The sequence below is a fragment of the Muscardinus avellanarius genome, assembly GCF_963383645.1.
Source record: "Muscardinus avellanarius genome assembly, chromosome: 1".
NCBI lineage: Eukaryota > Metazoa > Chordata > Mammalia > Rodentia > Gliridae > Muscardinus > Muscardinus avellanarius.
Genome location: NC_137786.1, coordinates 83,112,986 through 83,135,861, shown reverse-complemented (window position 1 = coordinate 83,135,861; position 22,876 = coordinate 83,112,986). Strand labels below are relative to the sequence as shown.

General features: G+C 41.8%; 1 protein-coding gene across 1 annotated transcript in view; it reads right to left on the bottom strand.

The window, feature by feature from the left end:
- Positions 1-725: 725 nt before the first annotated feature.
- The window catches only part of LNPEP (leucyl and cystinyl aminopeptidase), a gene marked incomplete at its 3' end in the record, with an annotated part of 91,010 nt that continues 68,859 nt past the window's right edge, over positions 726-22,876 (bottom strand). Inside the window, exons 12-18 of the mRNA XM_080711933.1 lie at positions 20,070-20,253; positions 18,422-18,578; positions 7,691-7,875; positions 4,829-4,990; positions 2,711-2,851; positions 1,871-1,952; positions 726-857 (exon numbers count right to left, since the gene is read on the bottom strand). Of these exons, the coding sequence (XP_080568059.1) occupies positions 726-857; positions 1,871-1,952; positions 2,711-2,851; positions 4,829-4,990; positions 7,691-7,875; positions 18,422-18,578; positions 20,070-20,253 (1,043 nt within the window). The remainder of the gene's footprint in view (positions 858-1,870; positions 1,953-2,710; positions 2,852-4,828; positions 4,991-7,690; positions 7,876-18,421; positions 18,579-20,069; positions 20,254-22,876) is intronic.

Genomic DNA, 22,876 nt, shown 5'->3' with positions numbered 1-22,876 from the left:
TTTGAAATATTTTCCTATGGTAACACTATAACAGTGAAAAAGAAAGTGATAAATGTTTGGACAATCTAACCTTTTGGCCTAGTATTATAAGCTGTTCAATACAACAAAAAACTTAAAAATTTTGTAGCACCTGGCTATCCTGCAGGAAAAAAAATGTAATAGTTATGTTATTTAAACTTTTTTCCCCCCAGAAAATAAAAGATTACTCAAAACCCCACATTAAAGTAGATCTGCACTCCTGAGATCAGGTCCCTGCAGTTGTAGGCTCCACTGTCCTGGTCAGCATGCTTCTGAGGCTCACAGTGTACCACCCCATGAGCATCTATTAACAAATGGCCTACAAAGTTGGTGGCTCTTATGGCAGACTTGTACTTGTTTCACTGTATCAGTAACTTTCTGGATACTGAGAAACAGAACAGAATTCCAAATCTGATCCCCCCCCCCCATTTGTGTATCTTCAAAGTAAAAAAAAAAAAAAAAAATCATTATTTTTGTAGATGGTTGGCATACAGAAGGTATATAATTTTGTAATAAATAACTATATACTGCCTAGACATTTCAGAAAAGCAGATTAAAAAACACAGTTGGGCCCTGAGCTGACTAGAACTCCTAACAGTGCAAACAACCCGGCAGCAGTCTTGGCTTCCTGTGGCTTTGGCAGAAGCAGCAGAACCCAAGTTCACAAGCTGTCTGAATGGGTGAGGAAAGAGGACCAGTTGTGCATGCTACAGCCACCACGTCAGAGTTTTCAGGTTCTTCTCCATCCACTGGATATTCAGTTGAATGATTTCCAAAGCTTCCTGGACACAACGAAGCTGAAAGGTTGTCTCGGACTGATTTTCAAAGAATGCTTGGACCTGTAAGTTCCACATACAAGCATTTTAAAAGAAAGAAAGGACAGTAAATATCAAGTAACTATGATCAGTATTTAAGTAAGTATGGCTCTGCTGTTAACTTGAAGGCAGCAGAGAGAGGTACTTTAACATCCACGATATCTACATGGAGTTCTCTATCAGGTATGGTGACATCTGAAGTGACTTTAAAAATGAAGTTTCCAAGCCGGGCGTGGTGGCGCACGCTTGTAATCCCCGCGCTTGGGAGGCTGAGACAGGAGGATCACACAGGTTCGAAGCCAGCCTCAGCTACTTAGTGAGGCTCTCAGCAACTTAGTGAGACCCTGTTTCCAAATAAAATATAAAATGGGTCTGGGAGTATACCTCGGAGGTAGAAAGCCTCTGGGTTCCACCCCCAGTACTGCCAAAAAAAAAAAAAAAAAAAAAAATGAAGTTTCCGGAGCCGGGTGTGGTGGCACATGCTTGTAATCCCAGCATTTGGGAGGCTGAGACCTGGAGTATCGCGGTTCGCGGACAGCCTCAGCTACTTAGTGAGGTCCTCTGCAACTCAGTGAGACCCGGTTTCAAAATAAATAATAAAAATAGGGCAGGGGGTGTAGCTCAGAGGTAGAATGCCCCTGGGTTCCATCCCCAGACCGCCCCCCCACAAAAAAATGAAGTTTCCGTTATGTCACAAGGACACATTTTCCTAACTTAAAATAGAAAACAATTTTTTTTAAGAAATAATGAGCACAGTGTAAAGCTATGCTTGGTGCTATAAAGTCACTGTTTGAATGGATTATCTCAAAACAATTTTATTACCAATGAGATTATTTGTATTAGGGAGAACAGGAAATAGTGAAAGGGATGTTCCCTCTTGTATCTAACTCTCTAGAGGTAATCTCAATACAGAATCATTAACACTAATGTGGGAAGACAAGGAAAAGAGACAGGAATTACCATGGAGGCCCCCATCCCACTTAACCTGAGCAGCCTGAAGGAAGGTTACAGTCTCCCTACCAGCATTTACAACCAACCTCAAACAGATGAGTTTTTGTTGAAAACAGGTGAGTTGATCCAGCAACAATACTTTGGATGGTGTAGGACCCCAGATGGAACCTGGAGAAACACAAATAGGAAAGAGAAAAAAATGAGGCAACTGCTAAGACAAACTACTTCTAAGTGCAAACAAAGGAAATGTTCAGGTGCCAAAGGCAGACTGAAGCCCTCCTCAGAACTTTCTGGGAACTGCAGCTCAGGAAGTCTGATGGCCTGTGGGAAGGAAAAGCAGGCAGAAAGGGGAGGGGTTTGAGATGTACTAGGTACTGCTGTACGTCCTTGATACAATAATGCTATGAAGTAGGCTTCAGGAATTTATTACCTATCTCCATTTTACAGTTGAAGAAACTTGAGGTTATGTGAGTGCCACACAGTTTAGGGCTAAAAAATTTTAATGCAAATTTTAATGCATTTGATCTTCTCCAAGATCACATATACCCAGCAGTGTCATTCTTTCTTTAAAAGAAAGGCAGAAAGAAACCTCCATGTGCTACTTAGCTAAGAATGAGCTCTTTCAATGTCCTGGCAATGTAGAGGCAATCTCAACTTGCCTAACTCAACAGCTATTCTGAATGTCTGTGACCATGGTGGTCTAGGTGACCTGGTGTCAGGAATGGCAGACCTTGATTAGTACCTAAATGGAGCACCACTGTTAAGTAGATTATCTTTGTGAATGTAAAATTTTCTGGGTTTTTAAGATGTACAAGAAGCATTTTTCTTCTCATAACAAATCATAACTCTTGTCCATCAACAGAGCACTGGGAACTTTTTCCAAATGCAGAGCCTGGGAAAATTAAGTCATTCTCTGAGAAACTTACTTCTGTACAAGCTTGTTCCAGTTTTCTTTGACAAAATCCCATGCCAGTAAGTGTCCAGGAAAATGTCGGCCCACTGTTCTAATGATGAATGATAGCTTTTGTGTTCGGATGATGTCTCCATCAAGGCTAGTTTTCATTAACCTGAAGGGCAAAAGAGATTTAGCCTTCAAATGATCATTCACGAGGAACTGATGCCTGATCTTAAATTAGTACTTGTTTCTATAGCATTCAAGGAAAATTATATTGGGTTAGTTCATGAAAACTTGTCTTTTTTTTAAAATAAGGAAGAAATTAGTAAGATAGTATTTAGATATAGTTACAAAATAAGTGTGTGTGTGTGTGTGTGTGTGTGTGTTGGTGGTGGTGGTGGTAGGACTGGAGGGGGCTAATTCTAGCATGGAGCTATACCCCAGCCCTTTTTTCTTTTTCACTGTGAAACAAGTCTTGCAAGGTTGCTGAGAGCCTTGCTTAATTGCTGAGGCTGGTCTCAACCTATGATCCTCCCACTTCAGGCCAAAATGATAGCTTTTATATACTAAGGACATTAAAAAACAAATTCTGGTAGAATTTATTATAATTCTGGAGATTGGTTTCGGTTTTTAAGAACCTTATTTGAGCAAGCAGATATATATTATTCTTAAAGATTGGGCTGTTTGAATATTTAACAGTGAAGAAACATGTTGGAATATACTCTAGTTAGTAGTTAGCATTTATTGATACTACATACTAGGTACTGCTGTAAGTCCTGGATACAACAATGCTATGAAGTAGGCTTCAGACATTTATTACCTATCTCCATTTTATAGTTGAAGAAACTTGAGGTTATGTGAGTGCCACACAGTTTAGGGCTAAAAAAAAAAAAAGCCTGGCATTTTAACATAAGCTGTTCTTATATATTATGCTACAGTATCCACTGGTATTGAAGAAAACACACATCCCAAAAAGAATGTGTTAGCATTTTCTAGGGAGATAAACTCAAATGCCCAAGATGTGATAGATTAAATAAATTACAATGGTCATACTTTGGAATATTATGCAGACATAAATACAAATGAAGTAGATTTTATGAAGTGACTTGTCAATCTCAACAACTGATCACTCACTAAAGACAATGTTATAAAACACCAATATAGGATAATTCTATGTCTTAGTGTATAAATATATGTATATATTATATATACAGGCTGAGTGGCCTTTATAAAAATGCTTGGGATAAGACTGTTCCTGAGAATTTTTTGGATGAGGAATGCTGGACTTGTAGACTAGAACTGCTACTGTTAACGGAGAAGGGGAAATGATACTTAATCTAAAGATCACAAGAGACACCTTCACATTTAACTCCATCTTCTTAGGTATTGTTTGAATACCTTACAATGGGAGCTTATTCATGTATTACATACATATAAACTTTATCTATCTGTGTAGGTCAGAAGCTGGCCACTATTTTAAAGAAAATGCTTAATTACAGTGAATTGATGAGGAAGTGTGTTTGGACAGGTGCTGCGGTCACCTCTGTGATACCATTAGGGTTTATGTAAGCAAGAGTACACAAGCAGTGAGACCAGGTGCCTCCCCTTGCCCTTCTCCGCCTGACTTCCAACTTCCCTGGCCAGTTTTCAGAGCTCCCCTGCCTGCCGCTTCCTGCTTCTCCTGGCAGGAAGTCTCCTCACACACCAAACTCCCATCTCCAAGCCTTCAGGAGTTGGACATTAAAAAAAAGTCCAGGTATGACAAATCAATTTACATGAAGGTGGAACCTGCAACTTTTACACATTATCTTTTTCTGAAGTGTCTGCATTTCCAAGATGATGGCTTGACAGAGCAATGCCTTGGCCCAAAAGAACACAAGGGGAAGGATTCTTTTCAGTGGGAATAGGAGCAGGCTGATTCTGACATCATTCAGTCTCTTTGAGCATGGCATATTCTGCCCATCTGTCCAGGTTCAGCCCCCAGGATGAAGCCTGGCTCATGCAGGCTCCTCATCACATGGTTCAAGTCAGGTCTAGCTTAGGACTAAAAGGATAAAAAGGAGCTCTCAAAGAATAATCTCGCATTCTAGAGGCAAAGAGCTTTTATCTTGTGGTTTCTTTATAGGACATCCCCTGGGTGGCTTCATACCAGTAAAGTCTCTGTACGTCATCTGAGCTGGCAAGAGCTTCAAGTATTTTGTTCTTCTCTGCTTCAGAGTCTAAGGAGACGTACTTTCTTAAGAGGAACAACCAGCCTTTCTCTGTTTTTGCTCCAACTTTGAACACAGTGGTCATTACATCGGTAGGAAGACTATAAGAGAGATGGTTAAACATGAGAATAACAAGAAAACATTCCAAAAACAAAAGATAAGCAGCTGACTGGTGGTGGTATTTTGGTAGTCAGGGTAGGCAATAAATTGTTACAAAGTATTAATAAGACAATCTAGAGTCAAGATAAAGGCTTATTCAGTGATTGCTACCTTACTATGGGTAGGACTCTGAAGAACATCAGTTCCCACTTCAATCAATTCAATAATGGTTCACTGAGCACTCACAATCAACCAGGTGGGAAATGGAAAGAGGATGCAGGGGAGGAAAAGAGGAATGAGAATCAGTTCCTGCCCCTTGGAGACTCACAGGCCATTACAAAGAATAAAGCAGTAAATACACACATTATAACGCAGTGTGGTAGGTTCCATGGTATAAATATAACAAAAAATATGTGGGGTGGGTGTGAGGAGGGGTGAAGTCTACTTCTTTTACTAAGATCTTAGAGATGATGGTGCATGCCTGTAATTTCATTGCTTGAAAGGCTGACACAGGAGGAGGAGGAGGAGGATCAGAGTTCAAGGACAGCCTCAGCAACTTAGTGAGGAATTGTTTCAAAATAAAAAATAAGCCAGGCATGCTTGTAATCCTAGCATTTAGAAGACTGAGACAGGAAGATCATGGTTCACAGATAGCCTCAGTTACTTAGTGAGGCCCTTTGCAACTCAGTGAGATCCTGTTAAAAAAATATTAAGAATAAAAATAGGGCTAGGAGTGTAGCTTGGAGGTAGAATGCCTCTGGGTTCTATCCCTAGCACTGCAAAAAATAAATAAACAAACAAACAAATAAATAATCCCTAGCACTGCAAAAAATAAATAAACAAACAAACAAACAAATAAATAAGAGCTGGGGGTATAGCTCAGAGGTAGAATGTGCCTGGTTTCAATCTTCAGTAGTACCACCCTCTCCCCGCCAAAAAATTTCAGAACTGATAAAGACTGAAAGGTTATCCTCTATCCCAACTTTCCATCTGATAAAATTATCTCTCCATAATGCTCAGTACAGAACTTAGAGACAATCTATCATCACCAAAAATAGTGCTTGCCTAATATATGTCAGGCCCTGCTTTTAATCCTCACCACTGCAAAAAAAAAAAAAAAGTTTAAAAAATCAGAAAATAACATGTGTTGGCAAAAACATGAAAAAATTAGAATGCTTATGTACTTTTTTTTCCTTTTGTGATACTGGGTGTCAACTCAGGGGCATTCTATCTTTGAGTCATATTCCCAACCCTTTTATTTTCTAGTTTGAAACAAGATCTCATCAAGTTCCTAAGGGCCTCACTAGGTTGCTGTGGCTGATATCAAATCCGCAATCCTCCTGTCTCAGCCTCCCAAATTCTGGGATTATAAGTATGTGCCACCACGCCCAGATGCTTATGTATTTTTGGTGTGGATAGTAAATTGTATAGCCACTATGGGAATAAGATTGCAATTCTTCAAAAGTTAAAGACAGAATTTCCATAAAGAAGAACAAAATTATGTCATTTACCGGAAAATGGATAGAAGTGAGAACATTATGTTAAGTGAGATTAGTCAGTCACAAAAAGTAAGAAATCAGATGCTCTCCCTAATATGTGGAAGCTAGGGAGAAAATGAGTCATAGGAGGAACTCTATACAAAGAAGAAAAAACTATAGATGAGCAAATAAGGCACCCTAATTAAGGGAGATGGGAGGGGAGAAGAGGGAAATTCCCTAATGTACATGATGTACATTTACAAACATATCAATGTCAATTACTAAGCCAACCATGAGGAGGAGGAAGGGAGAGGGAATGGGGAGGAAATTGAGGAAAGAGTTAAATAAGTGATGTGTGCATGTATGCCTACACCATCTTGTACTCCATTAAGATGTATGACTAAAATGCACCAATAAAAAATAAAAAAAAAAATTCTCCCTCCAAAAAAATGCAGATTTCAAAAGCAAGCAAAAAAAAAAAAAAAAAAAAAAAGAAAGAAAAAAGAATAAAAGAATTGCCTATGATACAGCAATACCACTTTTAGATAAATATCCAAAAGAACAAAAAGTAGGTTCTCCAAGAGATATTTGTACACGTGTCCATGGAAGTATTATTCACAATGGCCAAAATGTAGAAGTAATTCAAAACAAAAGAAAAATGGTGTGTGTATATGTATCATCCCTATATTAAATTACAAAAATATTAATATCATATATTAACATATAGGAATATTCTTCAGCTGTAAAAAGGCAATCCCTGATACATGCTATCATGAGCACGAAACTTAAAGACATTATACTAAATGAAATAAGTCAGTCACAAAAAGATACTGTATGATTTCACTTATATTTAGCATCGTCAAACTCATAGAAACAGAAAGTAGAATACTGGTCGCCAAGGGTTGTGAGAAGGAAGAAGTGGAGAGTTATTTAATGTGCAGAGTTTCAGTTTTGCAAAAGGAACAAAACTCTGGAGATTGGTACACTACTGTGTGAATATACTTACTACTACTAAACAGGACACAGTGATTAAGATGATAAACTTTCTGTTCTCTATATTTGACCACAAATTTTAAAATCATCTTGTTTGAGAACAAAGACACACAGAGTTCATCTACATTGATATTTAGTTTCACAACATTTATGACCCAGAATAAAAAGATCCTGGTATGATGTGAGGTAAGGAAGAGGAAGGGAATCTGACTATGCAGACAGAGCCTTCACCTCTGAGTGCCATTGGATGCCACCCAGTCGTCAAAGAGCTGCATGGCCTCAGCACTGCAGTTCTCCAGGCCGTGAGTGCACGCAAACTCAAGCAAGACCGAACGGAGCTCTCGTGCAGATGGGGTGCCCTCGTCAGTCCAATTTTGTTGTTGGATTTGGTTCTGGAGCAATTTAAATACTCTGATCTAGAGAGACAAAATAGATTATGATGGAGCAATAATTAGGACAATCAGAAAATTCAGAACAATTACATCTTTTTCCCCCAACATTTACCCAATGAGGGAAATAAGGGGCACAGATATTACTAATGAAATATCAAACTGACATATTAAGCCCATGCACAGCTGAGATGAAACTATTCAAGGATAAAGCCTATACACGAGGTTGCAGTAACCATAGGAGCACTTACAGTGACATAACTCAGAAGAAAGTAATAACTGCACAGTAGGGAACTTTTATTCTGCTTTTTTTCTGCCAAGAAGTATCACTATGACTACTTCTGGAAGGAAGCTGTAACTTCCTGACCTAATGCTCTGGATTTCAAAAGTCCATGAAGCAGAGAGAGAAAAACACATTTCTTCACCGACGACTAATGTTTACATTTTTCTGAATCCAATATTAGAGGTATATTTAACATAGCAACCAGTTTGATACTCTAGAAAATTAATATAACCAAATTAGCAAGAAAATAAAGCCTGTTGAGAAGAATGGTGATAGTCTATAGTTTCCCAACTTTACAAAAAATTTCAAACCTACAGAAAATATGTACAACATATTACATATTGGCAGTTCTGACTAGCTTTAAATTTCTTTTATTCTTCAATCATTTGGGACAGTTTACAACAAGTTTACTATTATTCTCCCTCCAAAAAAATGCAGATTTAAAAAGAAAGCAAAAAAAAAAAAAAAAAAGAAAGAAAGAAAAAAGAATTGCCTATGATACAGCAATACCACTTTTAGATAAATATCCAAAAGAACAAAAAGTAGGTTCTCCAAGAGATATTTGTACAACAAGGCTGGAGGTGGAGCTCAATAGTAGTGTTTGCTTAGCATACAGGAGACCCTTGGTTTGATACTGAGAACATTAAATAAACAACAATTTTTAAAAAGAATAGTACAATAAATATCCATATGCTATTTATCTAAATTTGTCAGTTTTTTAAAACACTCATTTGCTTTTTTTCTGTATGTGTATACTACACATTCACATTTGTTTTTTCAGCTGAACTATATGAGAACAGGTTACAGATATCATGATATTTCATTTATAAATACTATATAGCATGCAACTCCCCAAGACAAGAACATCCTCATACATAACCAAAATACCTTATCACACTTAAGAAAGTTGACAACTGTTCAATAATATCATCTACTTGGGATGTCACTGTTAAATGTACATTTATTATATTCAGAAACCAAGAAACATGTTTTTTCATCTATCTACAATAAAAACATATAAGCTGTTAAACAGTGCATGGAAGTATTTGCATGCTGCAAATTTTTATGCATGGGGTAGAGTGAAGACACAGAATTTAAAAGTCAGAATATGAAATATGCACTTATGAAACCCACTAGAATTAAAATTTGTAATAAAAATGATTATGGATCTTTTTTTATTTTAGAATATCCATCTATCTATTTATCCATCTATCTAGAATATCAAAATGAAAGAAATTTACAGGTGTTCCCTATCCCTTAGATCTCAGGTAGGGGGATTTCTTCCCACAGGTATATATTAACCATCACCACTATTACGATGCCTCATCTCAAGTAATCAAGTACACAGAAATTTAGTTTGAGTTCTTCACAAAACATTGTTTTCTTTTTGAGTACCACTGCCAATACCTAAAATGATTATTTGGAGAGTCTTAAACTGATGAGACCATTTTCTCAGCAGACCTGCTCTGAATAGTAAGTCTGTGATGGTATGTCAATTTGCTTTTGTTTGCTTCAAAAGCAATGAATTAGAGAACAGAGCCCTTGTAGAATGTGTGAGTGATAAAGCTGGGATGCTCCTGCGAGGGCACCAAGTGGAAGATACTTGGCATGCTGACTGATAATGCAAGGACAGAAAAACAGGCAGGAGATCGCCTGAGACACACCTGACTGCCCTGTACGCAATGCCTCCCACAGGCCTGACCTTTGCACCATACTCTGACGGTAAACTGTCCCAAATGATTGAAGAATAAAAGAAATTTAAAGCTAGTCAGAACTGCCAAATAGGAACAAAGAAAGAATGTAAGGAAAATGTTACATGCTTGAGATCCTATGTAAAAAAACTCAGCAGAGATGCTGAGCAATGCTCACTGACAGCCAGAGGGAAAATGGCACTTTATCTACTAGATGCAAAGAAAACCTGGTGCATGATGATGTGAAGACTAGTCCTGAGCTGTTGTACTACGGGAATCACAGGTGCAAATGTGCTGGTCAGTCTGTCTCCACCAAATCATTAAGAGAAATTCTTTGTGTGTATGTGATACAGGGGCTTGAACCTAGGGGCTCTGTATCTCTGGGCTATGCCCCAGACTCTTTTACTTTATACTTTGAAACAGGGTCTTGCTAGGTTGCTGAGAGTCTGAATAAATCACCGAGGCTGTTCTTGAACTTGTGATTATCCTGCCTCAGTTTCTCAAATACTAGGATTAAAGGCATGTGCCATGGTACCCAGCTAAGAGGAATTCTTAAAAGAGTTGATTTAGCTGGGCCTGGTGGCACATGCTTGTAATCCCAGAATTTGGGAGGCAGAGACCAGAGGATCGTGATTTGCAGACAGCCTCAGCTACTTAGCAAGGCCATTTGCAAGTCAGTGAAACTCTTTTTCAAAAAATATAAAGACTAGGAGTAGCACGCCAGACCCCTGGAGAAACTGGGCCCAGTAAGACGCTGGATTCTGGGCGGGGGTCGCGCGCGGCGCACAAAAGCCAGGGCCTGGGTCGCGGGACCCTGGGCCCCGGGCCGAACTGCGCGTAGCACACCAGACCCCTGGAGAAACCAGGCCCAGTAAGACGCTGGGTTCTGGGCGGGGGTCGCGGGCTGGGCACGCCAGATGGGGCCCGGGTCGCGGGACTCTGGGCCCCAGCCAAACTGGGCGTAGCACGCCAGACCCCTGGAGAAACCGGACCCAGTAAGACGCTGGGTTCTGGGCGGGGGTCGCGGGCTGGGCACGCCAGATGGGGCCCGGGTCGCGGGACTCTGGGCCCCAGGCCGAACTGCGAGTAGCACGCCAGACCCCTGGAGAAACCAGGCCCAGTAAGACGCTGGGTTCTGGGCGGGGGTCGCGGGCTGGGCACGCCAGATGGGGCCCGGGTCGCGGGACTCTGGGCCCCAGGCCGAACTGCGAGTAGCACGCCAGACCCCTGGAGAAACCGGGCCCAGAACAGAAACAGATAAAGAAAAATATCTATCGGAGAGGAGGTAAGAAAGCCATTATGGATGCCAGGACACTGGAGATGCAGACAAAACTTATCTAAATGCACTGGAACTTATGGAAAAATTCGCCGTGAAAGAGGACTGCTATTTCTCTATATTGTTAAGAATCTCAGACATCACATATAAGGAGAGAGTTTAGCTGAGACCAAGGAGAAATGCGGTGTTGAAAGAGTTCTCCGCGCCGGGCGTGGTGGCGCACGCTTGTAATCCCCGCGCTTGGGAGGCAGAGACAGGAGGATCGCGCAGGTTCGAAACCAGCCGCGCGCGCTGGTTTAGGAGACCCTGTTTCCAAAATGAAAATGTAAAAAATAGGTCTGGGAGTGTAGCCCGGAGGTAGAAGGGCTTCCAGGAACCCCAGTACCACCAAAAAAAAAAAAAAAAAAAAAAAAAAAAAAAAGAAAGAGTTCTCCGCGATGGTGGTGGAGATTTGTATTCAGGAGAAGCAGAAACCGGATCTTACCAACTTTATTTTTTTGGAGAAATTACACCAAATGTCGAATGCTACCATCACGCATGCTTAGGAACACTGGACAACATTCAGAGTGGAAAAAGAGCCTGGGAAGGATTTGAAACGGTGGAGGCAGTGGCAATGCCAGTGGCCAATATTCGGGGGAGGCAGAGATCTGATACATTACAACTGGAACCTTTGAAATAATAACCACAGAGACAGTGATCGGAACCTGCTGAGGGGTTAGGCGGGCGCCGGGGCCAGTGGCCGACATCGGAGCTTGCTGTGAGGCAAGGCCACTACTGAGGCCTCCGTGGCCGGGATTGGAACCTACAGAGGGGTTAGACCGATGCTGGGGCCAGCGAGGCCGGCATTGGAGCGTGCCATGATGCAAGGCTTGTGCTAGGGCCTCCGAGGTCGGGTCCGGAACTTGCTGAGGGGTTAGGCCGGTGCTGGGGTCAGCGAGGCCGGCATCGGAGCCTGCCGTGAGGCAAGGCCAGTGTTGGGGCCCCCGAGGACGGGACCGGAGCCTGCTGAGGGGTTAGGCCGGTGCTGGGGCCAGCGAGGCTGGCATCAGAGCCTGCCATGAGGCAAGTCTGGTACTTGGGCCTCCGAGGCCAGGATAAGAGCCTGCCGAGGGGTTAGGCCGGTGCTGGGGCCGGTGAGGCCGGCATCGGAGCCTGCCTTGAGGCATGACCAGTGCTGGGGCCTCCGAGGCCGGGATCGGAGCCTGCCGAGGGCTTAAGCCGGTGCTGGGGCCAGTGAGGCCGGCATCGGAGCCTGCCTTGAGGCAAGGCCGGTACTGGGGCCTCCGACGCCAGGATAAGAGCCTGTCGAGGGGTTAGGCCGGTGCTGGGGCCAGCGAGGCCGGCATCAGAGCCTGCGGTGAGGCATTACCAGTGCTGGGGCCTCCAAGGCCGAGACTGGAGCCTGCCGAGGGGTTAGGCTGGTGCTGGGGCCAGTGAGGCCGGCATCGGAGCCTGCCTTGAGGCAAGGCCGGTACTGGGGCCTCGAGGCCAGGATAAGAGCCTGCCGAGGGGTTAGGCCGGTGCTGGGGCCAGCGAGGCCGGCATCGGAGCCTGCCTTGAGGCAAGGCCGGTACTGGGGCCTCCGAGGCCAGGATAAGAGCCTGCCGAGGGGTTAGGCCGGTGCTGGGGCCAGCGAGGCCGGCATCGGAGCCTGCCGTGAGGCAAGGCCGGTACTGGGGCCTCCGAGGCCAGGATAAGAGCCTGCCGAGGGGTTAGGCCGGTGCTGGGGCCAGCGAGGCCGGCATCGGAGCCTGCGGTGAGGCAAGGCCGGTACTGGGGCCTCCGAGGCCAGGATAAGAGCCTGCCGAGGGGTTAGGCCGGTGCTGGGGCCAGCAAGGCCGGCATCGGAGCCTGCCTTGAGGCATGACCAGTGCTGGGGCCTCCGAGGCCGGGATCTGAGCCTTCCGAGGGGTTAGGCCGGTGCTGGGGCCAGTGAGGCCGGCATCGGAGCCTGCCTTGAGGCAAGGCCGGTACTGGGGCCTCCGAGGCCAGGATAAGAGCCTGCCGAGGGGTTAGGCCGGTGCTGGGGCCAGTGAGGCCGGCATCGGAGCCTGCCTTGAGGCAAGGCCGGTACTGGGGCCTCCGAGGCCGGGATCGGAGCCTGCCGAGGGGTTAGGCTGGTGCTGGGGCCAGCGAGGCCGGCATCGGAGCCTGCCGTGAGGCATTACCAGTGTTGGGGCAGTGAGGCCGGCATCGGATCCTGCCTTGAGGCAAGGCCGGTACCGGGGCCTCCAAATCCGTTATCGGAGCCTGCCAAGGGGTTAGGCCGGTGCTGGGGCCAGCGAGGCCGGCATCGGAGCCTGCCTTGAGGCAAGGCCGGTACTGGGGCCTCTGAGGCCAGGATAAGAGCCTGCCGAGGGGTTAGGCCGGTGCTGGGGCCAGCGAGGCCGGCATCGGAGCCTGCCTTGAGGCATGACCAGTGCTGGGGCCTCCGAGGCCAGGATCAGAGCCTGCCGAGGGGTTAGGCTGGTGCTGGGGCCAACGAGGCCGGCATTGGAGCCTGCCATGAGGCTAGGCTGGTTTCTGGCCTCCGAGGCCGGGATTGGAATCCTGCCAAGGGGTTAGACCAGTGCAGGGGCCAATGGCCAGCATCGGAGCCTGGCGTGAGGCAAGTTCACTCCTGCGGCCTCCAAGGCTGGGACCAAAGCCAGCTTAGGGGTTAGACCGGTTCAGGGGCCAGCGAGACCAGAACTGGGGCCTCCCATGAGGCAAGGCCGCTGCTTGAGCCAGTGAGGTCTGGATCAGTCCACTGAGTAGCCAGGCCACTAATGGGACCATCAAGAGTGGGATTGGTACTTGCAACGCAGCATGCACAGAGAAATATCACAGAAAATATAAATCAGACGCTTCTCTTAATCAGCAATAACTAGGAGGAAAAGGGCAACAGGAAGAGGTTGAGCTATAGAAAGGGCCCTATAGTGAAGCAACTAATGTGACCAATCAGAGGGTATGTAATACTGGAGGATGGAGCCTCTTTAAAACGCAGGAAGTGCATAAACAAATGTATCAAAGTAAATCACCAAAGAAGTGTGGGATGGAGGGAGGGGGAGGGAATGGGATGGGGGCTGGAGGAGGGCTAATTGGATGATGTGTGCTTGTATATCTTCTCAAGTCTTGTACTCCAATGTGATTGATATATGACTACAATGCACCAATTTAAAAAATAAATAAATTAAAAAATATATAAAGACTAAAAAATAGGACTGGGGGTGTAGCTCAGAGGTAGAATGCACCTGGGTCCCATCCCTAGTACTGCAAAAAAAAAAAAAAAAGGAGTTGATTTAAATATATTTCAATTATAACATAATATTTTATTAATGATTTATACAAATGTTTTATTAATCATTAATAAAATAATGATTCTATTTTTAGAAAATTTCCATTATAAAATGATTATATAAATAATTGAAGTTATATTTTAATATTAGTTAATATGAATAAAGCATGGCAAATAAAAATGAAACCTTTTAGAAATTAAGTGAAACCTGTTTTTCTATGAATTTGAAATACATTTTTTAAAATTTAAGCTTATTAAGAAATAGAATCCAACCCTATGACTTCACAAGGTAAAAATGACAAGGATGTAGAGAGAATAAATTAATAGGCTCTATAAGCTACAAACACTGGATATGCAATAAAATCCGACAACAATAACGAAATATGACTTTAAAAATAAAACAGGCACCAAGAAAAAATTAAAAAAAATAAAACAGACAGGAAAAGATGTGGGCACTTATATTATGTATTATATTTTGATTTACTGCTTTAATTTTACTGATACACCCAGGGAGTTCTTTCCTAGGTCAAATGAGTTTCTTAAAAGTGAAATGTCAGTTTTTATTGCAGAAGGTTTATCCCACCAATGCCTCATATGTAAGAGAATGACAGATTTGTAAGTGATAAAACAAGAATATGGCTAGGAGCAGACATTATCATCAGATGTGAACAATTTAACATGATTTAAATGTGCCTCCAGATCCACCCACTACAACACCATAGCATACATCACAGGAGGCAGCCTACATAACAGAACCACCAAGAGATGTGCATGATGCTCTGGCTACGATGACATAAAAGTTAATTAGACACCAATCTGAAACACTAATACATTTGAACGTTTGATCCAAGGACTCAGAAATGGCGACCATCCCAATTCCGAAGATCAGAGTGTCAGGTTTCATAGTTTGAAAATTCTGATGCTATCAGAAAGCCCAAAGATTAGAAAAGCATTTTAAAGAGGCAAATTTTCCTGACTGATGAACTGAGAGGCAATTTGGCTTTTAGTCAACATATGAAGACCTAGAGCAGCAAAAGGATCCCTGATCATAGAAAACACACACTGATACTCTCTTTCCATCCATCCCCTGGACCTACTTAAAGTATGTTCCTAATAAACACATACCTGCCCCAAACTACAAGTTATACTGGATGAAGATGCAGTTTGAAGAAGAAATAGAAAACTATTCCAGAGGTCGAATTCTGAACTGAGTTTAACATCTAAGTTCTCAGCTTGAGATTAGTATAAAGTTTTGAGACTAAGCCCAAAACAAAGTCAATGGTGAGGTAGAGGAAGAATGGCTTCTGCCATCATGAAGCCTGACTAGCTGGACAGCTTCGGAGCAGGAGACATTAAAATGAGGTCACACTGGGTTATAGTGGGCTCTAATGGCTGGTGTTCTCTGAACAATATAGAAATTTGGGGCACATAAACACAGGGAGAAGGCCAGGCTGATATAAGCAATAGCAAAATAAAAGTTTTCAGAAGTAAACATAAGAGTATTTTGATGGAGAAAAAGATTTCTTAAAGTAAGCTACATTAAGAAATTAGAATTTAAGCCCCATGTGGTGGCTCACACATATATTCTCAATATTTGGGAGGCTGTGACAGGAGGATTGCAGGTTCACTGCCAGCCTCAGCTACTTAGTGAGGCCCTCTGTGATATCCTGTTTCAAAAATAAAAAGAATTAGCCAAGCATGGTGGCACACGCTTGTAATCCCAGCATTTGGGAGGCTGAGACAGAAGGATCGCAGTTTGCAGACAGCCTCAGCTACTTAGGCCCTTTGCAACTCAGTGAGGTCCTGTTTTTAAATAAAGAATAAAAATAGGGCTGGGGGTGTAGCTTGGAGATAGAATTCCCCTGGGTTCCATCCCCAGTACCATAAAAAATAAATAAAATTTTAAAAATTAAGAACTTATATTGAGTAAGGGTTGAGTTATGTGTGCATGTATGCCTCTGCCATCTTGTAGTCCATTAAGATGTGTGACTACATTGCACCAATAAAAAATTTAAAAAGAACATATTAATCAAAACATTGTTAAGAAAGTGAAAGAAGATATTTGCAAACATACATGATTAACATAAGATTTCCCATGTGGAACATATAAAGAATTTTAAAAAATCAGACAAAGACATATACTTTAATAGAAAAATAAGCAAAAGACTAGGGCAACTGAAAATAAAACAAAAAATAAACATAAAAGGAAAGTCATCTTCACTAGTCAGCAGAGAAATGTAAATTAAAGCCAAAATTGTATCATTTCTACACACCCTACAAATGGCTGAAAGGGAAAAGAATTTATTATAAATAGTAACCATGGCAAGAATATAGGGCATGTAGAATTTGCATACACTGCTGATGGAACTGTAACTGGTACAACAATGAAAGGTTCTTGACAGTACAGTATAAACTATGCATATATTATGACTCAGTAATTTCATTTCTAGACATCTATCCCATAAAAATGACATAGATATTCACCAAAGACACATCCAAGAATACTCATAGTAGTCCTATTTGGGACCGCTCCAAACTGCAAACAGCCCAAATGTCCATCAACTACTGACCAACTGGCTAACCAATGGCCAATCTTGTCACAAAACTATAAGAGAAAAATCTATGTTGGCTCCCAAGTTTGCCTCAAAGAGCAAGTTATCTGCATACTCCTGGAATGTACAAAAAACTGAAAAATGTGGTTACTAATATTTTGAATGTAAGAGAAATCTTGTAAATTGATGACTTCACTTTTTAGAAAACAACTAGATGTGAAAATTTCATTTTAAATCTTAAATGTATGCTCTACAAGCTTTTCAGCTGTTTTAATGTAAAATATATTTTTAAAAGGAGCAATAGTAGCAAGAAGTAAGTTTTAATTTTTCCAATGAAAAGGCATCCTGAAGAAATGACACTTCTGGAACACAAATTAAGTTAAAATATAGCAACATAAAACAAAGAGTAGGCTCTGGAGTAAAACCATCTGAGCATAGATTTCAGCTCTATAATTTGCTTAGGTTAGGGACTAGGGAAGTTATTCAGTTTCCTCATTAATATAGTGGGGGAAGGAATGTCTATTTTGGCAATGTGTGAAAATTAAACAAGGTAATCTATATTAATCACCGAGCATGGTGTGCAGAATATACTAAGCACTGAGATGCATTTATTTCAGGTGTGCTTTGTTCATTCTTTCATTCATTCGATATTTACTAAGTGTCACTATGGATTCCAGGCACTAATTTTTATTAGGCATACTAGTTAAAAACCTTGAAATAAAAAGTGATGAAAACATTATATACTAGAAGAGTATACAGAAGTCATCTTAATTAAGCATCTCAACTCATGGGTAGGGATGGGGTACCTCCTTTGGGATTAGATCAGAAACTTGTAGAAAAGGGTGCTTTTCAAGCTCCATATGGCCCATCTGCCTTGGTCCCCTTCCCTCACTGGGAATCTTACATTTAAACAGAGAAGTCACCACAGAAGATGCTCACTAGGACAATACTGGAGGCAGAGAGGTTAAATTTAAAAATTATTTAATCCAGCCGGGCGTGGTGGCGCACGCTTGTAATCCCTGTGCTTGGGAGGCAGAGACAGGAAGATTGTGCAGGTTTGAAGCCAGCCGTGCTGGCTTAAGAGATCCTGTTCCAAAAATAAGTATAAAATAGGTCTGGGAGTGTAGCCTGGAGGTAGAAGGGGTTCCAAGAACCCCAATGCCACCACCAAAATAATAATAATCCAACCCCTTCCTTTTACCTACGAGGATAACAAAACCCCCCAAATCTAAAGAGGATTAAAATGGACCCAATTTTGACAGCAGTGTCAAAAGTCTGTATTTTGATTTTCAAAAAAATCTACCTCATATTAAGCCTTTATCAACTTCTCAAGGTAAGCAATGACATTCTGATTCAAAGCAAAAACTTCAGCATAAGATGGGAAGGAAGGTGGAACTTAACATGCTGCTTTTTCAGCTCACTGCTGGCTGAAGGAACTGTGAACAGCAACATCAAAGGGAGGCAGCAGGAGGATGGGCAGAAAGGCCGACTCACCACCAGTCTGGAGGCCAGATGCATGTGTCCCAGCTTCTCAAGAAGGTTATAGATGAGGCTCGTCTGGAACAGGGCTTCAGTGATGGGTGCAGTGTAAGTCTCATTCTTAAGATAATCGATCAAGTCAAAGGCCCTCTGAAGAGGTACCTTGCCTAGGCTAAAGGGTAGAAGAACAGGAAAAGTAAATACGCTGACACACACACAGGAACTCTGTGTGCTAGAGAGAAACATCATGGCTAGATGCTGAGTCTGGAAGAACAGTGATTTAAGTGGAGAGGGGCATTCTGTGCAGTCAAGACTCAATATTATTACCTTTACATTCAGTGGCCCAAGGTTAATGATACTTTTTAAGAGAAAGATATAACAGCCCATTTTTATTCCAGAAGACATTTACAAATTGCTTCTGACTCAGTAAAAGTATCACATCTTGGGTGAGAAAAGATAAACGGTACTCATTTTTATTTATTAACTGGTCTCTAATATTTATCAGAGGAGGAAAATGCATAGAAGGAAACTGAATCAGACAAAAACAGTTGCTGCTGAATGAGAATTTGTTTGTTAAACTTATTAAGGCAAGGTCCATTATGAGTTTATAGTGAGTACATTTTAAAGTTAATCATGTTATAGAAATAACAGCAGTGATGGCCAAGATGATACAAAAGGATGCTTCATAAAAATTGAAGCATATGAGGCTGACAGCAGTCAGATGGAACCCTGAGCATTCCTCATGCTTCTAGGCTTCTTCTTTTGTTGTTGTCTTCAATCTAAACCAGTAATATGTTCTGAGGATATCTTTACAGGAGACAACTGCCATTCTTGGCTTTGGGATCCTGATGCCTGAGCTAGTTGGGGAGGCAAGCTGTAGAGAGATAAGGAGACTCCAGCCATCAGAGATGACCATCAAATCAATGGGCAGGCACTAGGCTTTACATATAAACTAACCACTGCTTAAAAAGAACTCTTGCCAAGAAACAGTGTGAAGCCTGAACTCCTACAGCAATTATTCAGCAAAATATGTATTCTGTTTATTGGTATCTAATCTTGAACTATAATATGTTATTTAACTGTTCAATATGTTTGTGGAAGATGTTTCTAAATAGATTATAAAATCCCTAAAAAGCCAAGAACAAGTCTTATATTTTCCCACTCTTCTAAAAAAATTTACCTAATAGTCATACATTTTAATGGGGTACAAGATGGTAGAGGCATACATGCACACATCACTCATTTAGCCCTTTCCCAATTACTTGCCCCTCCCTCCTCTTGTTTGGCTTACTGATCAATATGTTTATGAATGTACATCATGTACATAAGGAAATTTCCCTCTTCCCTCCTCCCATCCCCTTAGTTAGGTCACCTTATTTACTCAGATATGGTTTATCCTTCATCTACAGTTCTTTCTATGACCCCTTTTCTCCCTAGTTTCTGTATATCAGAGGAGAGCATCTGATTTCTTACTTTTTGAGACTAATCTCACTTAGCATAATGTTCTCCAGTTCCATCCATTTCCTCACCAATGATGTAATTTTGCTCTTCTTTATGGCCTAATAGTCAAGACAAACTAGCTTTCTTAAACATTTTTTCTGAATGCTTTTGATTTCAGTAATACTTGTCAACAATAACACCCCCCAAACCAAGCATACTCTACCCTGCAAGTTCAAAGATGTTGTTGATGAGGCTGGCACGGTCTTTGTCACTCAGGACGTAAGGATTTACTTTCAGTTGGGTGATCAAAGCTGTCCAGTCATCATCTGAGTAGTGTACAATGTAGTAACCAGTCATGTTTGTGTTGACTTTGATCCACTGTACCTGTTCTGTGAGATTGATGATATCTAAGAGAAAGCGGGGGTGGGGGAATGAGAGTGAGAGAAAAGACAATAGGACAAGAAAACAAACTTAACAGATGTTTTGTTTCAAAGTTTATGTGGTTTGTTTATTTATTTATTTATTTATTTATTTATTTATTTATTTATTTATTTATTTATTGCGGGTCTGGGGCTGGAACCCAGAGGCATTTGACCTAGAGGCATTTGACCTCCGAGCTATACCCCCTGCCCAAATTTTTATTCTTTATTTTGAAACAGGGTCTCACTGAGTTGCAAAGGGCCTCACTAAGTAGCTGAGGCTGTCCGCGAACCGTGATCTTCTGGTCTCAGCCTCCCTAATGTTGGGATTACAAGCGTGCACCAGCATGCCCAGCCAGCATATTGTTATATTTAATAATTTTTCTAAGAAACTATCTGCCTGCCTTTGGTGCAATTACTTTCATGTTAACCAACGTTGCCACTCATTCATTTAAGAAGTATATATTTACTGGGTACTGTTAACTCCAAGAGAGGCATGGAAAGCAAAGGTTAGATACATACATTTCGCCTTTTATGGTTACTCCTTTTAAAGTAACTGATAAGCACATTGTGATATAAGTACCATCAATGGGAAAAGAAGACATATCCATCAATGGAAGCATACAGATCAAAAGCTTCACCCCACGAGGAAGTCAGGAGAGGTTTCTTGGAGAAAATTACATCTCAGTTGTCATTCTTCTAAGTGACTTTAGAATTTGAAGGTGTTAGTCAGGTAGGAAAGGTTTAATAGGAGCCGTAAATGCTTGAAGCCCAGAGCTTTAGAAAGTGTACATGGGCCCAGCCACTGAAGTGTCTGGGAGAGAAAGGAGAGAGAGAGAAAGAGAGAAGGTGTGTGTGAAGTGAAGCCTCCAGGAAAAACAAAGTGAGAACTATGTAAAATGAGTTCCCTTTCACTTTGTCATTTGTTAAGTTAGCACAGGAAGAACAAACAAAGCCATGGAGAAAAGCCTCACAATTCACAACTAGCAAAATAAGCATTATGGAAGGCTTAATGTTCCATTAGGCACAAATAAGAAATAATTGAGTTAAAAACAACAGAAACGCAGCCGGGTGTGGTGGTGCATGTTTGTAATCCCAGCATTCGGGAGGCTGAGACCAAAGGATCGTGGTTCGTGGAGAGCCTCAGCAACTCTGTGAGCCCCCTGCAGCTTTGTAATACCCCATTTCAAGCTGTGCGTGGTGGCACACGCTTATAATCCCTGCGTTTAGGAGGCTGAGACAGGAGGATCGGACAGTTTTGAAGCCAGCCTCAGGTACTTAGTGAGACTCTCAGCAACTTAGTGAGACCCTGTTTCCAAATAAATTATAAAATAGGTCTGGGAGTATAGCCCAGAGGTAGAAAACCCTTGGTAGAAAACCCCTGGGTTCCATCCCCAGTACTACCACCAAAAAACAAACAAACAAACAAAAAAACCCAAAAAAAACCTTGTTTCAAAAAATAAAAAGACTAGCCAGGCATGGTGGCGCACGCTTGTAATCCCTGCGCTTGGGAGGTGGAGACAGGAGGATTGCACAGGTTTGAAGCCAGCCATGCTGGCTTAAGAGACCCTTTTTTCCACATAAAAAAAGTATTAAAAAATAGGTCTGGGAGTGTAGCCCATGGGAGTGTAGCCCAGGGGCAGAAGGGCTTCCAGGAACCCCAGTACCACAATAAATAAATAAATAAATAAATAAGTAAGTAAGTAAGTAAATAAATAAATAAATAAATACTAAAAAAAAATAAATAGGGCTGGGGGTATAGCTTGGAGGTACAATGCCCCTGGGTTCCATCCCCAGTACTGCAAACAACAACAAAACAATAGAAACGCACGCACGCCTGCCCTCTCTACCCCATCTTTTTTGGAACTGGAGACTGAACCCAGGGACATTCTACCCCTGAGTTGCACAGCATCTCACTAAAGTTGCTAAGGATGGCCTTGAAACTGCGATTCTCCTGTTTCAACCTCCCCAGTACTGGGATTACAGGAATGTCCTAGCATGCCCAGCTTTGTTAGAAATTTCTAAGAAAAAATTTCAACTAATATACAAATATAATGAGAGGCTGCTAAAAGATATACATTTTTTAAAATTATTAATCAGTAAATGTCCTTTAAAGCTGGCAACAAGGATGTAGATTCAACCTAATGGATGTTTCTAAGAATCTTGAGGCTTACGATTTATTATAACATAAGACTCGTGGGCTACTTTGTTCACTGCTATTTTCAAACCCTAGAACAGTGTAGCTAGCAGGCACCCAAAAAACACTGTCGAATGAGTAGATGAACAAATAGTATGTCACGGCAAGCAGTTTCATGCCACATTTTTGTGATGTAAATTTTCCCCTATTTTAAAGTAATCAATACTTTAACATTCTGGGTGTTTCTTGTCAAACTTCTTCGTATACAGGTTTTAACTGATACAATATTTCATACAGTGGATTTACATGCACTTATCTTTTTTTTTTATTCATTTAAAAACTCTACATTAGTGCCGGGTGTGGCAGTGCACACTTGTAATTCCAGTACGTGGGAGGCTGAGACAGAAGGATCACAGTTTTGCAGCTAGCCTCAGCTACTTAGTGAGGCCCTCTGCAACTTCATGAGGCTCTGTT